Source organism: Podarcis erhardii (genome assembly GCF_964252035.2).
Source record: "Podarcis erhardii genome assembly, chromosome: 13".
Taxonomy (NCBI): domain Eukaryota; kingdom Metazoa; phylum Chordata; class Lepidosauria; order Squamata; family Lacertidae; genus Podarcis; species Podarcis erhardii.
The window spans coordinates 13,753,699-13,768,854 of NC_138502.1; the positions used below are offsets into that span (position 1 = coordinate 13,753,699).

The 15,156-nt window shown below is 47.7% G+C and overlaps 1 protein-coding gene and 1 long non-coding RNA gene across 2 annotated transcripts in view; both read right to left on the bottom strand.

The window, feature by feature from the left end:
- Nucleotides 1-9,223, bottom strand: part of LOC309326538 — a 99,123-nt gene extending 89,900 nt beyond the window's left edge. The window contains exon 1 of the long non-coding RNA XR_014150326.1: nt 8,878-9,223. This is a non-coding gene — a long non-coding RNA (uncharacterized lncRNA). The remainder of the gene's footprint in view (nt 1-8,877) is intronic.
- A 36-nt stretch (nt 9,224-9,259) lies between these two features.
- Nucleotides 9,260-14,881, bottom strand: LOC309326893 (uncharacterized protein; the record flags this gene model as incomplete). Its single annotated transcript, XM_081835924.1, has 6 exons — nt 9,260-9,835; nt 10,626-10,695; nt 11,023-11,073; nt 11,177-11,318; nt 13,202-13,223; nt 14,847-14,881. The coding sequence occupies 6 exons, from the start codon at nt 14,879-14,881 to the stop codon at nt 9,541-9,543; spliced, it is 615 nt and encodes a 204-aa protein (XP_081692050.1). The 3' UTR covers nt 9,260-9,540.
- Nucleotides 14,882-15,156: the final 275 nt, after the last annotated feature.

Genomic DNA, 15,156 nt, shown 5'->3' on the forward strand with positions numbered 1-15,156 from the left:
AGATGAACCTACGCTCAGCCAAAAGCCTTATCGAGCAAAGATTAGCAGACATTGAAAATCAACACAACCTCTCCAGGGGTGGGGGTGTCTGCTCCCCCAGGTATCACGGAATAACCCCACCACTTGGCCTTCCATCATACATGTCATCTCTTTCATCTGTACCACACTGACTTGCATTTATTCGTGCAAGGTTCAATGTTTTTCCATCGAACCTGCTGAGCCACAGATTTTCCAAGGGTTTGGTGTCTCCGCTATGCGAGTGTGACGGGAAAACAGTTGAATCTCTTCCACATATAATGTTCAACTGTCCCCTACGTAGCATAGCCAGGACTAAATTCCTGGGTCCTGCTTTACTGCGCTTGGTTGGCAGGCCTGTTGAGTCACATGCCACACTGCTTTTGCAGGATACAGATCCTTCTGTAACTCTGCAGGTGGCAAGATTCCTGAATGCGGTTATCTCACACACAAAAACCACCAAAAAACAACAACACCACCAAAACTAATTGGACAGTTATGATGAGAGTGCATGACGGATCTCGTCTCCAGTTTTCCTTTTTCTGTGAACCATCCCTTGGATCTTTCCGGGCCCCAAGCTGTATTTGTCACTGCTCAATGACCCACCCTTGCATCGTGGTGTTCACCTGTTGTTAGATATATTGGTTTTTATGCTTCTATGCTTTTATGTTCGTACATACTTTATGGGCTAATAGCTGTATAAATAAAGAAAAAAAATAAGTTCTTTGGGTGTTGTCCACTCAAGGTCTTACTGTTGCATTTGCAAAGTAAAGGAAGGATTGAACTCTGGTTAATAACAATACACACAGAGACTTGAACCAGCAAGACTCTGGGAAGGGTGCATATAATCGTGTCTCTCTGCTTGTCCGAGTCAGATCCCTGCAGCCCCCAGCCCAGGCCGTTTTATTCACAAAAGAACTTTTTACAGAGTGTTCAAAAGAACCAATCAGATTTCTTCTGAGCAATTCCACAAACCCACGTGGGGAGCAAGTTAAACTACTGAAACTAATTTGTTAAGTTGTGGGTTGACATAGCAGACGACACAGCGATTTCTCCAAGTAGCTCTTTATTTCGTAAGCTGGAATAGAACTGACTGCAAACAGCTCAGCCGACCTGCTTTTATAGGCAGCCGGCTGTCAACATTGTAGCAACAACAGCCCAGAGTTCCCGCCTAAAATAACTGACGCGGACCTGAGTGAAAACTATCTACAGACCTGAGTGAAAACTATATACAGTATCCCCCTGCTGGCCCAGGGTGAAACTTCACTACATAACACCCCTCCCCACCGAGATAAGGCGTTAGTTACAATCGTAATGGTTTCCTTATATACAGCACTACGCGTAATGGTTCAATTAGGCACAAAAGCATATCAGTTACATTTCCCATACTTAGACCAACAGTGATACCTGTCCAACAACATAGTCCTTAAAGTTGGTCGCTTGGGAACTCTGCCAGACCGCCGGGGACTGGTAGCCAAGTCCGGAGGGCCACACAGTTCTTGCTGAGGCTGTGGTGCGACCCTAGATGGCGTTGGAACCAACTCCCCTGGATCCGCTGCTGTGGGTGGAGCCTCCGCAAGTGGAGTGGTCTGAGTCTGTGGTAAGTCTGGCAGACCCTCTGAAGCGGCTCGGTTTGGCTCCACGCTGGCAGTTTGCAAGGGAGGTGTAGGTGGGGCCTCGCCATCTGTATGTGTCTCTTCTGGAGCCGCAAGCGCAGTTGGGGGCACCTCGGTAGTGTCCAAGTCCCCAACCCTGCGCCTAAGCTGGTCTATGTGCCATCGCCACAAGCGTCCGTCTTCGAGTGCCAGCTGGTACGAGCGAGGTCCAGTGACTCCCACTACTGTGGCTGGCACCCAAGGAATGTCCCCCACATAGTTCCGGGCAAAGACTTGGTTTCCTGGGACAAATGACCGTGGCGCGTTTGCACAGCCTGGGGGTTCAGCCACGGCAAAGTCCGGGTGTAGCCGGTCGAGCGGTGACCTGAGGCGGTGGCCCATAAGCAGTTCAGCAGGACTCCGCCCTGTGGCTGCATGAGGCGTGATGTGTTGCACGAACAAGTATTCGGCGACCCGCTCATGCCAGTCTCCCCGGTCCAGACGCGCCAGTGCCTCTTTTGCCGAGCGCACCATTCTTTCCGCTTGCCCGTTGCTGGATGGATGAAAGGGTGCCGTTAGGGCATGGCGGATGCCCAGTCCCAAAAGATACCGCTCAAACGTGCTTGATGTGAACTGCGGTCCATTGTCAGAGACAAGGACATCAGGACACCCATGCGTTGCAAACAGGCCTCGCAGCACCCGGATGACAGCTTCGGTAGTGGTGGAAGGCATCAGGGCAACCTCCAGCCATTTGGAATAGGCGTCCACCACTACCATAAAGGTCCAGCCGTGAAAGGGGCCAGCCAGATCGATGTGCACCCTCGACCAGGGTGTCCTTGGCGTCTCCCAGGTGTGTCCCTTAGCTGCCGGTGGTGCAGGCCTCGACTCTTGGCACGCTTGACAGGCGGACACCCAGGCAGTGATGGCATCGTCCATATTAGGCCACCAGACGTAACACCGAGCCAACGCCTTCATTTTGACAATTCCCGGGTGGCCAACGTGCAGAGCCTTCAGGATGCGCTGACGGAGTCCCTGGGGAATCACGACGCGGTCTCCCCACAGCAGACAGCCGCGATGAGCTGAGAGTTCATGTTGTCTGGTTGCGAAGGGCTGGAACTCTGATGCAAAAGGCCCTTGTGGCCACCCCCTCCACACCCAGTTGAGCACCCGGCTGATGGTGCGATCCTGGGCAGACGCGGAGGCCACAGTGGCAGCCGATACAGGCGCTGCCGGAAGATCCTCAATCAGAAGGAGTGATGAAGCTGGAGCCGGGTCTTCCACAAATGCTGGAAGAGGGCAACGGCTGAGGGCGTCGGCATGGCCCATCGATTTCCCCGGGCAATGGATGAGCCGGTAGTGGTAGGCAGCCAGGAAAACAGTCCATCACAGCATGCGTGGCGAGAGGACCGGTGGAGTTGGACGATCGCCGGCGAGGAGGCCCAGGAGTGGCTTGTGGTCAGTGATGAGGTCAAAAGTCCTGCCATAGAGGTATTCATGGAACCTCTTCACTCCAGCCACAAGTGCCAGTGCCTCCTTGTCGAGCTGGCTGTAATTCCGTTCCGTCGGAGATAGCGTCCTGGAAAAGTAGGCGAGCGGTGCTTCTCTTCCGTCTGGAAAACGGTGACTAAGGACAGCACCGATGCCAAAAGGTGAGGCGTCGCAGGCAAGGACCAGCGGCCTGGATTCACTGTACTGTACCAGCACACTGTCTGATGAAAGGAGAGCCTTGACCGCGTTGAAGGCCGCCGTCTCCCGATGACCCCAGGCCCAAGGCGTCTTAGTGCTAAGGAGTCGGTGAAGAGGCTCAGCCACTGTGGCTTTGTGGGGCAGGAACATGTTGTAAAAGTTCAGCAGCCCCAGGAACGCCTGCAACTCCGTCTTGTTCTTTGGGATGGGGGCCTGCTGGATAGCGTGGATCTTGGATGTGGTCGGGTGAAGGCCGGAGGCATCAATAAGATAGCCTAGGAACTCTACCTGTGGAACGGCGATCTGGCACTTCTCCCTCTTTACCTTGAGCCCGGCCTCTTGGAACCTGGTCAGCACAGCACGGAGGCGCTCGAACAGCTGCTGGTGTGAGTCTGCAGACACCAAGACGTCATCAAAATATGGTACCACGCCCGGAAGCCCTTGCAAGAGACGCTCCATAAGGCTTTGGAAGATGCCAGGAGCCACACTCACCCCAAACTGCAACCGGCGGCAACGGAATGCCCCCCGGTGGGTGATGATCGTCTGGGCTTCAGCAGTGGCATCATCGACTGGCAGTTGTTGATAGGCTTGGGCAAGGTCCAGCTTAGCGAAGACCTTACCCTCACCCAGGGAATGCAGCAGGTGTTGGACAACAGGAACCGGATAAGCGTGCTGCTGAAGTGCCTTGTTGATCGTGCACTTGTAGTCAGCGCAGATTCTCACCGACCCATCTGGCTTGACAGGCGTGACGATGGGGGTTTCCCACTTGGCGTGGTCAACCGGCTCCAAAACTCCTTGGGCGATCAGTTTGTCCAGTTGTTCATCCACCTTAGCCTTGAGAGCGAAGGGAACCCGGCGTGGCTTTAGCTTGATGGGGGCGACTTGTGGATCAAGGCTAAAGGAGATGGGCGTACCTGTATATTGCCCCAAGGTGCCGTCAAAAACCTCGGCAAAGTCTTTGACCAGACCCTCAGTCTCTGCGTTAGAGATGCAGTTGATGCCGGTGACTTCCAGGCCGAGGGCATCAAACCAGTCTAGCCCTAGGAGGCTTGGCCGCTGACCTTCGACCACCACCAACCGGAGCAGGCCCGAAAAATCCTTGAAGGCGATCCAGAACCGGCCAACGCCTACCACTGGAATGTCGTTTCCCTGGTAGTCTCTCAGGTGTACGCGGTGAGAGTCGAGTTGCCTTTTGGACACTCTGGGTACCAGTCTTTTGATGGTGCTCCATGACACGATGGACAGGGCAGACCCGGTGTCGATCTCCATGTCACATGGAGCTCCTTCAATGAGCACCGTGACGTTCAGCTTGCGTCGCGTAGGCGAGTCGGTTTGGCCAATCGTGGTTCCAGACGGGCAGCGGCAGTTGGTGAGAGCGAAACAACTTTCCTTGGCAGACTGGAGTGAAGACTTGGACTTGCGAGTCGATGAAGGGGGGGTGTCAGACGGAGCCGATCGGCAGACCTTAGCAATGTGGCCCCTTCTGGAACACTTCCTACAGATGGCGTCTCTGAATCGACACTTGGCACGGGAATGGTTGCCTCCGCAGCCGGCACATTCCGGTTGGCCCTTGGACTTCTGTTGGAACTTCCTGCGCTCCCGCTTTGTCTGGTGCACGTCATCGTCTTCGCTGGAGGATGCCTCATCACTGCTGGCCTCTTCATGATGCACCGGAACTGGCTCCCTAGCAAGACGCGGGCTGCTGGACTTGCGGATCTCCTGGGCGGAGCGTTCAGCAGCTTCTGAGGCCACAGCCTCCTCAATGGCTTTCTGCAGCGTGAGGTCTGGCTTGGCAATGAGACGCCGTTGCAGATGGATGTCCCGGACCCCGCAGACGATTCGATCCATCAGGGCATCGTCTAAGTCTCGGAACTCACAGTGCATTGCAGCCTGTCACAGGGCGGTGGTGTATTTGTTGATTGACTCCCCCTCTGCCTGGTTCCGGTGGTAGAACGCATGGCGGGCAGCAATCTTGGACGGCTTTGGTGCGTAGTGGTTGCGGAGCTTCTCTTGGATCGTGTCCCATGGTGTTGCCTGGACTGCTTCAGGCGCAACCAATGCTCGGGCCGTCTCAAACACCTCAGGCCCACAGAGGCTGAGGAATAGGCCCCGCTTCCGACCCATTGATACTGCTGTCAGCTCGTTGGCTTGGAGGTAGCAGTCAAACCGAGCGAGGTAGGAGTCCCATGATTCAGAGGCTGACGCAAACGGCGGTAGAGGCACAAGTGAAGCCATGATTCCGATGCCGGCGTGAAGGGCGATGGATGGAACACCATGCTCTAGCCAGAACAGTCAGCTCTGAATTGGTTCTGTCCAGTGATTTCGCTCAGTGATTTCGCTCTGTGATTCAGCTCAGTGATTCAGCTCAGTTCAGAGGCTGACCGCATCTGGCTGTGCTCTGATGTCCATCAATCCCATCCTCGTCGCCAGTGTTAAGTTGTGGGTTGACATAGCAGACGACACAGCGATTTCTCCAAGTAGCTCTTTATTTTGTAAGCTGGAATAGAACTGACTGCAAACAGCTCAGCCGGCCTGCTTTTATAGGCAGCCGGCTGTCAACATTGTAGCAACAACAGCCCAGAGTTCCCGCCTAAAATAACTGACGCGGACTTGAGTGAAAACTATCTACAGACCTGAGTGAAAACTATATACAGTATCCCCCTGCTGGCCCAGGGTGAAACTTCACTACATAACACCATTAAGCACAAATATTTCTGGGGTAAACAAAGAACAGAACTACAAAGAAGAGCATCTGGCAATCCCACATGATAAGAAGGATGGCCAGGAGGACAGTGACCATTATCACCTTAATGTGAAACCTGTTTCCTGGCCCTAAGATTCACATCCTTAGATTAATATCAGAAAACTACAAAGACCAAACTGCCCAGTCTTTGAGGACACAGGATGCCTGCCTGTCTTAAGTGTGTACGTGATTCGTGAAGAGCAGGGAGAAATGGGCAGCAGAGTCAAAAGGGCATCAAAAGGGCATGAATGTAGAATCTTATGGGATTTAATCAGAAATTATCGTCAATATATCAAACCCAGTCAACACAATGTCTTCATCGTGGACACGATGGCTTGAAGTATATTCTATAATTCCTCATGGTAATCCCATCTGATCCCTACATCTACCTGTCCAACAGTTTTTTTCCACGGTAAATTCTGATTTTCCCAAATCAGGAAAAATCCAATAAGGGAAGTGTATCAAATATACAATTAATTGTTGCCTGACTGTGACATTTTTTGTGGCGCCATTTCTCTCTCTGCCCTCTAGTTCCATTTTGTTTTAGTGTGAGCTGCGTATCATAGAATTGTAGAGTTGGAAGGGACCTTGAGAATCATCACCTAATCCGGCCCCTGTGGCAGTTTATTTATTAAGGGGGGGGGTCAAATCCTCAACAACTTTGGTCGGCCCTCACGCATGTTCACTTCATCAAATCTGGCTCTCTTTGAAAAAAGTTTGGGCACTCCTGATCTAGTTGAACCCCCTGCAACTTAGGAATATGCAGCTGTCCCACACAGGGATCAAACCTGCAACTTTGGCATTATCGGCACCATGCTCTTTACCAACTGAACTATCCAGGCTCAGTTAGTATATGCTGACAAGTCCTCACTCCTGTCAGCAGTCATGTGGCAGCATCCTGCACTAACTGCAGCCTCCGGACAAGGAGTGAGGGGCGCCCCACATACTGTACAGTGCATTGCAGCAACCCACTGTAGAAGTACAGAGGTAAAGGTAAAGGGACCCCTGACCATTAGGTCCAGTCGTGACCAACTCTGGGGTTGCGGCGCTCATCTCACTTTATTGGCCGAGGGAGCCGGTGTACAGCTTCCGGGTCATGTGGCCAGCATGACTAAGCCGCTTCTGGAGAATGAGAGCAGCACACAGAAACGCCGTTTACCTGCCCTCTGGAGTGGTACCTATTTATCTACTTGCACTTTGACGTGCTTTCGAACTGCTAGGTTGGCAGGAGCAGGGACGGATCAATGGCAGCTCACCCCGTCGTGGGGATTCGAACTGCTGACCTTCTGATCAGCAAGTCCTATGCTCTGTGGTTTAACCCACAGCGCCACCCGCGTCTCGAAGTACAGTGGTACCTCGGGTTAAATACACTTCAGGTTACATACGCTTCAGCTTACAGACTCCCCTAACCCAGAAATAGTACCTTGGGTTAAGAACTTTGCTTCAGGATGAGAACAGAAATTGTGCTCTGGCGGTGCAGCAGCAGCAGGAGGCCCCATTAGCTAGAGAGGTGCTTCAGGTTAAGAACAGTTTCAGGTTAAGAACAGACCTCTGGAACGAATGAAGTACGAAACCAGAGGTACCACTGTAATCAATGCCTGAACTTCTGTGGCAAAGTTTCTCCAGTCCAGAAACGGCTTTAGCTGTTGAACCAGCCACAGTTGGTAAAAGGCATTTCCAGTCACTGAGACTACCAGAACCTCCAGTGACAGAGCTGGATGGAGAAGCACCTCCAAACTGTGAGCCTGCTCCTTCAGCAGGAGTGCAACCCCATCCCGGGTAGGCAGCAGGCCAACTTGTGAGGCGCAGGAGCTATTCATTCACAGTACCTCAGTCTTCCCAAGATTCAAGCCATAGCTGTCAACCTTCCCTTTTTTTATGGGAAATTCCCTTATTCCAGCGCTGCTTTCCGCTGCTATCCTGGATTGTTAGATATCCCATAGACTGTCCCCGGGACAGGTGAGGCTGCCGATCCTTTATTTTCAAATCTGAAAGTTGACAGCTATGATTCAAGCTCTGCTTGTTTTTAAAAATAAAAATAAAACCACAAAATATATAATAAAAACCACAACCCAATAACGACCCCACCCAAAAAAACCCCCACATTTCAAGCTTATACGTCTCTATGTGCATCAAAATCAACCAAAGGCCTGGTTAAAAAGGAACGTTTCTGCTTGGCACCTAAAGGTGTATTATGAAGGCTCCAGGTGAACTTCCAGAGGAGAGCATTCTCGTTTTGCCACTCTCCGGACCTCTTGAGGAGGAGGCAGATAAAGGAGGGCCTCAGAAGGTGAATGAATGACTTTTATTAGTACAGTCACAGACCAGTTCCGGCTCACTTACAGTATCAGGAAAATCATAAAACACAACAGGAATACATTGAATCACAGTTAGGTATAACAGAGACAATTCAGATATAGCGGCAGTTAAAAATACATTAATCTGTATGTGTGACATCATCAAAAATGTTGCTGCTGCATGCCAGCCCAATCCATTTGCCCAGAAGGCACCATCACTTCTTTTGTTATACTAAGAATGATGGTCCATAGGTGGGAGCCATGGCCAGTTCTATCACATGCCTGACTAGTTCAGCAATGGAATTGAATCCTCCATTACATTTTAATCCTCGCTGGATCCAGGACCCCAGGAATTACATGGGGCTCGAGCATCATACAGAATGAACCCCCCAAGGTTACAATTGTTGTATTTAGACGTGTTGGTATAGAAAGGGTTTCTGGCTGCAGGGACAAAAAAATGGAGACAACAATCGAGGCATTGTGGAAGATTTTTGCAGCCCAGCATTTTGAATGGAGGGCTTATAAAAAAAAAACAAAAAACCTCACAGTTTCTTAATTGCTAGAGAAGGCTCTGTGAGGTCACTCCCCCTCTCCTCCTGAGAGACGAGCTGGGTGACTGAGCAGCCTCGCACCTAGATTTTTGCGTAACAAAAGCTTTCTTCCTAGTCCCCCCCCCTCTCTCTCTCTCTCTCTCTCTCTCTCCTTTGTGGAACATAGATCAGAGAACACGTGTCTGAGCTCCTTCCTGAACCCAGACTCCATTTTGGAACTGACTTTGTAATTTTGTACTTGGTTAATTTGTCTACCTGCATTGCTTTTGCTGTGGCGCTCAGATCTATGACTAAGACCTTGTATTATGGAAGTAGTAAACCTTTTAAAACTTGTGCAACATGACAGTTCTATGATTCTATGATTCTATGTGGTCCAATTCATTGCCAGAGGGGTAGAGATGGGAGAGCACATTGTCAGTGCCTAATACTGGGATATTTAAAAGGCCTAGCAAGCTAAATTTCCTGTGCTTTGCAAACGCAGATACATAACTGAACAAGATTCTGCATGCTTTTTAAACTACCACTTCCACCCTCATGACTCCCATGAAAAGAGGATCAGAATCAATCTCCCTCCATTTGCAGAGGGCTGAGGAAAATGACAGTCCTTTCCCCTTAACTCATGGTGAGTTCCATGAGACGGCATTCCTTTTTCCTTACTCCTTCCCGGTGAGGGCAAGGAGCCTCTGTGCCTCGTTTCTGCCTCGTTCTCTGTGCCTGGCTCTGAGGACCTCGGCCGTCACCTGCACAGCATCATCTTCCAGGTAGAAACTCAGAAGGTGGTGGCTTAAGTCCACCACATCTGCCTTCTCCAGTGTCCCAAGGGGGATGTTGTCATAGCCCTCCCTGAGGGGGAACTCGTTGAGCTTGAGCTTGAATCTCTTGAGTTCGTCCTCCCGCAAGTTCTCCAGCGTGGACATCAGGCAGTCTGCGATGGTCTTCTCCATTGCCCTGCAAAGCCACCGCCAGCAGCAGGGAAAAGCAGGCACAAAACAAGAGAAGCTCAGCAAATGGACCTGGGAATGAGGCAGATCATTAGAAGATACTGCCAACTTCTACAACTAGGAATGACACTGAGGGGAAGAGGTTGGCTGCTACATGGAGCCAAAATGGGATAAATGAGGTCAAATGACCTGTATTTCAATGTTATACTGCTGCCTGACCATTCTAGCACTGGGAGAGCTGAGAAGCAGAATTCCCTTCATCAGCTCTGCTGTTAAAGGCCCGCTCCATCGTGCCTGTTATGTTTTGCTGGAGTGGCTGGGGCAACCCAGCCAGATAGGTGGGGTAAAAGTAATACAGTGATACCTCAGGTTAAGAATTTAATTCGTTCTGGAGGTCTGTTCTTAACCTGAAACTGTTTTTAACCTGAAGCACCACTTTAGCTAATGGGGCCTCCTGCTGCCGCCGCACCGCCACCACACAATTTCTGTTCTCATCCTGAAGCAAAGTTCTTAACCTAAGGTATTTCTGGGTTAGCGGAGTCTGCAACCTGAAGCATCTGTAACCTGAAGCATATGTAACCCGAGGTACCACTGTATATTATTATTATTGGTCTTTACTTTGCAACTGGGGCTCTCTCCTAGTGGAGTGTGTGTTCAGCCCCAGCTTTTTAATCTAGGTACCCAGCAATTTTCCTCTTGTTAATTCACTCACTCACACACACACACACACAGTTCACACAGGTCACAGGAATTAATATATTTTCCCATCTCCTTCAAGAGAAAGGGTTAATCCCTACCTGCCTTCTGCATCACGGCCTGAGTCAGTTCTCTGGGATGGTGTATGGGGCAGTGAGTAGCCACAGCCACCTGGAAAAGAGACAGAGAGGATATGAATGAAGCAAGCAGGAACTATAAGAAATTGATGACGATGAGAGATGAGTTATTGGGAGCCCATACACTGGACTCTTCTGGCATGTCTAGATAGCTGAGTTCAGCCAAACTTTAACAACCTAGGTGTTTTTAAGATCTTGATCTGGCACCAAAGAACATGATGAAGCCAGGTCAGCTTGTCTAGGAAGGCTCTTCCATGACATTACAAATGTTACTTTTTATTATTATTCTGCCATGTGTGTAGCACTGTGCCCCCTTGGGAGGGAGGTGGGATATAACTACAGGGAAATAAAACTTGCTTACCTTGTAGTGGGCGTAGAATAGAGGAATTCATCTGACCTGGATCTAACTCTTCTGCCAGAGAACAGGAAAGAGGCAATGTGACTGGGATGCCCTTTGCCATCTTGCCTCCCAACCTACAGTCCAACCTTGTGATCTTCCCTCAGTCAAAACGCACCTCGTTTAAAACGGACCTTCCAGATGCTTTTATTTGTGTGCTTCACCAGCAGCGTGAAGATGAACTTCTCTTGCATTTGCTCAGCAGACAGCTCCATGTACTGCTGCAGCTTCTCAGCATCCAGGTATTGAAACTTCACTTCCTGCAGGAAAGCGGGAAACCTCTGTAGGTGGGAATGAGGCTTAGCCCCGCCCATGATTCCAAGAGAGGCAAATTAAAGGGTGAGCAGGGGTCCTGCTTTAGTTCCTTCCCATTCTCATGCGTCACTGCTTGGCTCTGCATTGACAAAATATTTCATCATCTTTGTGTCTCACCTCAGGCCAGATTGTGACATCGTCTAAGGTCTGCACAAAGACGGGAGTGCCAATCTTCAGACTTTTCAGGGTCCCAGGGGGTTTCTCTATTCTCTGTGAATGGCAATTTGCTTCATGCTCATCCACAGCCTGGGAAGAGCAAACAAGGTCACTTTTGAGACATGCAAAGAAGGCAGCAAGCTCCTACAATACTGGGTCCCTTTCAAATAGGGCATTTGGAGCAGAACTCAGCTCTTTTCCTCGAAGCCCCACAACTTTCTTGGCATTGTTACAATAGATAAGGCAGGGATAGGGAATGTGCTGCCTTCCAGGTGTTGTTGGCTTTCCTTCCAATAAATTTTTATTGTTTTTCCATTAAACATACATTCATTATACAGATAAATCACATACTTATCTTTAGCTCTGCCGAGCTTTGGACTTCCCTCCACCCCTTCGGTAAGTATCATATATTTTCTAACATCACATATTCTGTTTGTTTAGCTTTATTTTTACCATACGCTGTTAGAGTTATTCTAACCCTGACAGTGTCTTTAGGGTTTTACAATTGTCTCTTATATACACCAAATATTTACTCCAACTTTCTTGAAACTTCTGTTCATCCTGATCTCGTAATTTTCCTGATAATCTGGCCAGTTCTGCATAAGTCAACATCTTAACCTGCCATTCCATAATGGTAGGTATTACATCTGTTTTCCAGTTCTGAGCCAACATAGTTCTTGCTGCTGTCGTGGCATACAGAAAAAGATTTTTATCTTTTTAAAAAATTTCCTTCCCCATCAATCCCAGTGGAAAGGTTTCGGGCTTTTTTTGGAAAAGTGTGCACAAAGATTTTTTAAGTTCATTGTAAATTAATTCCCAGAAACCCTTCACTTTACCATAGGTCCACCACATGTGGTAGAGGTCTCCCTCCGCCTCTCCACATTTCCAACATTTCCTGTTTCTCATTCTGTACATCTGTGCCAATTTTACTGGCATAAGATGCTGCCTAGAAATCATTTTCCATAAGTTCTCCTTCAATGCCGTACAAGCCGTAAATTTCATGTTAACATTCCATAATTCATGCCATGCTTCTAATTCAATATTATATCCAAAATCAATGGCCCATTGGCTGAGAGGCAGGCCACATGCTTTGCTTGCAGAAGGCCCCAGGTTCAATGCTGGACTAACTGGATGGACCAATTTAGATATTAGATGGGAGCTTCTGGTGTTCCAGAGGGTCTGGAAAGGCCTGCAAGCTTTCTGAACTTATTACAGGCCTGTTGTTAAATATTTGCAGTGCTAAAACAGGAGCGGAATAAGACTCTGCCTTCTGCATAGGACAACCCGAACCCCAAGTCCAAAGGACTGAGGCATTTGTTGTTCTGTATATCCTAAGGGTGTTGAAGGTATTTGTAACGCTTTAAGGAGTAATATTAACTCTTTACTCAAGTCAGAGGTGCCAACTTCAATAAAACATTGGGGGAGGGGCAGGTAAAGCCCCTCCCTGCATAATCAAGTACATGATGCTGTACACACACACACACACACACACACACACACACCATTTGAATGGTAATGCCCATTAACTTGGGGGAAGAGGCCCCCCTAGGAGGTGGCATCTGTGTATCTGATTGCTATCAATAGGCTTTGCATATGAAGGCATGTGCAGCCAAGAGATCTGCTGCCAGGGTAGACTCAACTCCTGTGACAATCAGGACACATGCAGGTTTACCTGGCCTGGCGAAGGAGAGGACCTTGTTGGTGTTGAGGAAGGAGGAAGAAGTTAAAGGTATAACAGTAGTATCTAAACAATATAAGTTAGAAGCCTTTGCTGATGATTTGGTGTTAACTTTACAAGATCCAGACTCCAGTGCAGTAAAAGCACTGGAGGTGATTCAGGAGTTCGGGCAAGTAGCAGGATTTAAGCTAAATAATAGCAAAACCAAAGTGTTGAAAAAAAAATTAGATAAGGATGAGGAGAGAAAAACCCTTCAAGAAAAGACAAGCCTTGTTTTTGTGAAGAAAGTGAAATATTTGGGTGTGAATTTATTGGTGAAAATTTTGAATTTATATAAGGATAATTATGAGAAATTATGGAACGAAATTAAGAGAGATCTTGAGATTTCTTCAAATTTAAAATTGTCATCAATGGGCCGAATTTTGGTGGTTAAGATGACTGTATTGCCAAAGATGCTGTTTCTATTTCAAGCTTTACCAATTATTGTTAATATTAAATGTTTCAAAGAATGGCAGAAAGCATTGTCTAAATTTATCTGGCAGGGGGAAAAAACCCAGAATTAAATATAAATTACTTACAGACTCAAAAGAAAAACGGGGGTTTTCCCTGCTAGACTTGAAGATATATTTTGAAGCTGCAGCTTTCTGCTGGATTAAGGAATGGATTCAATTAGACAATGTTGATGTTTTAGATTTGGAGGGACTGGACAATGTATTTGGTTGGCATGCATATTTATGGTATGACAAGATAAAGGCCCACAAAGGTTTTAAAAATCATGTAATTAGAAAATCTTTATATAATGTTTGGATAAGATATAAAGATCTCCTAGAAAGGAGAACACTCAGGTGGCTTTCACCAATGGAAGCAAAGGCCCAGAAAAAGTTAAATATGGAGACTAAATGGTTGAAATATGCTGATTTATTGTTGGAAGATAATGAAGGATTTAAACTAAGATCATTTGATAAAATAAAAGATAAATTAGATGGTTGGTTACAATATTATCAGATCAATGAGCTGTATAAACTTCATTTAAAAAATGGTTTTGCAATGGAAAAAACCAAATTAGAAACGGAGTTGTTAGATACCAATGTTAAAAATCTATCCAAAATGTACAATTTATTGTTGGAGTGACATACAAACAATGAACGAGTCAAATCTGTGATGATAGATTGGGCAAGAGATGTTGGACACAATATAATGTTGGAAGATTGGGAAACGTTGTGGAAGAAAGGGGTTAAGTTTACTGCATGTACTGTATTAGAAGAAAACATTATGAAAATGATGTATAGATGGTACTTAACCCCGGTAAAACTAGCAAAGATTTACCACACGAATGATAATTTATGATGGAAGTGTTAAGAAAAAGAAGGCACCTTTTATCTTTTTTAAAAAATATATTTTTTTTTAATTAAATTTTCCATTTTAACAATCCAATCCAATCACATTAAATATTCCAAATTATACAAATACATATCGTATAGTCCGAACTGCCTCGGGGGCTTTCCATCCAGTGCCCCCACCCCCTCCTTCTTTACGAACTTGGGGGTGGTTTATTGGGCATCCGCGGATGAGACTGCATCTTCCTTTACACCGGGAAGTATTTGGGAGGCTGATTACTCCCATCTCAGCCTCTAATTACCTCGTGGAAGCTGAAGTGATGGTATTGTCAGCCATCTTCCGTGGCGCCTCAAGCGAAAGTGAAGGAAGGCACCTTTTATCATATGTGCAGGTTTTCTGAACTTTCAGGTTATGCTAAAGCATGAAAGAAAAAAAGCCCCTGCCTTCTTCTGCAAAGGACAAACTGAACCCTCAACTCCAAAGCGCTGTGAGCCAATTCCTTTCCACCATTTTGTAATGGAGGAGAGAGTCACTTAACCCACCCAGCCCAAACACTGTACTCAAGTTCCCTATCTTAATCAGCCTTTTTAAAAGGAAACATGCAGACAGAC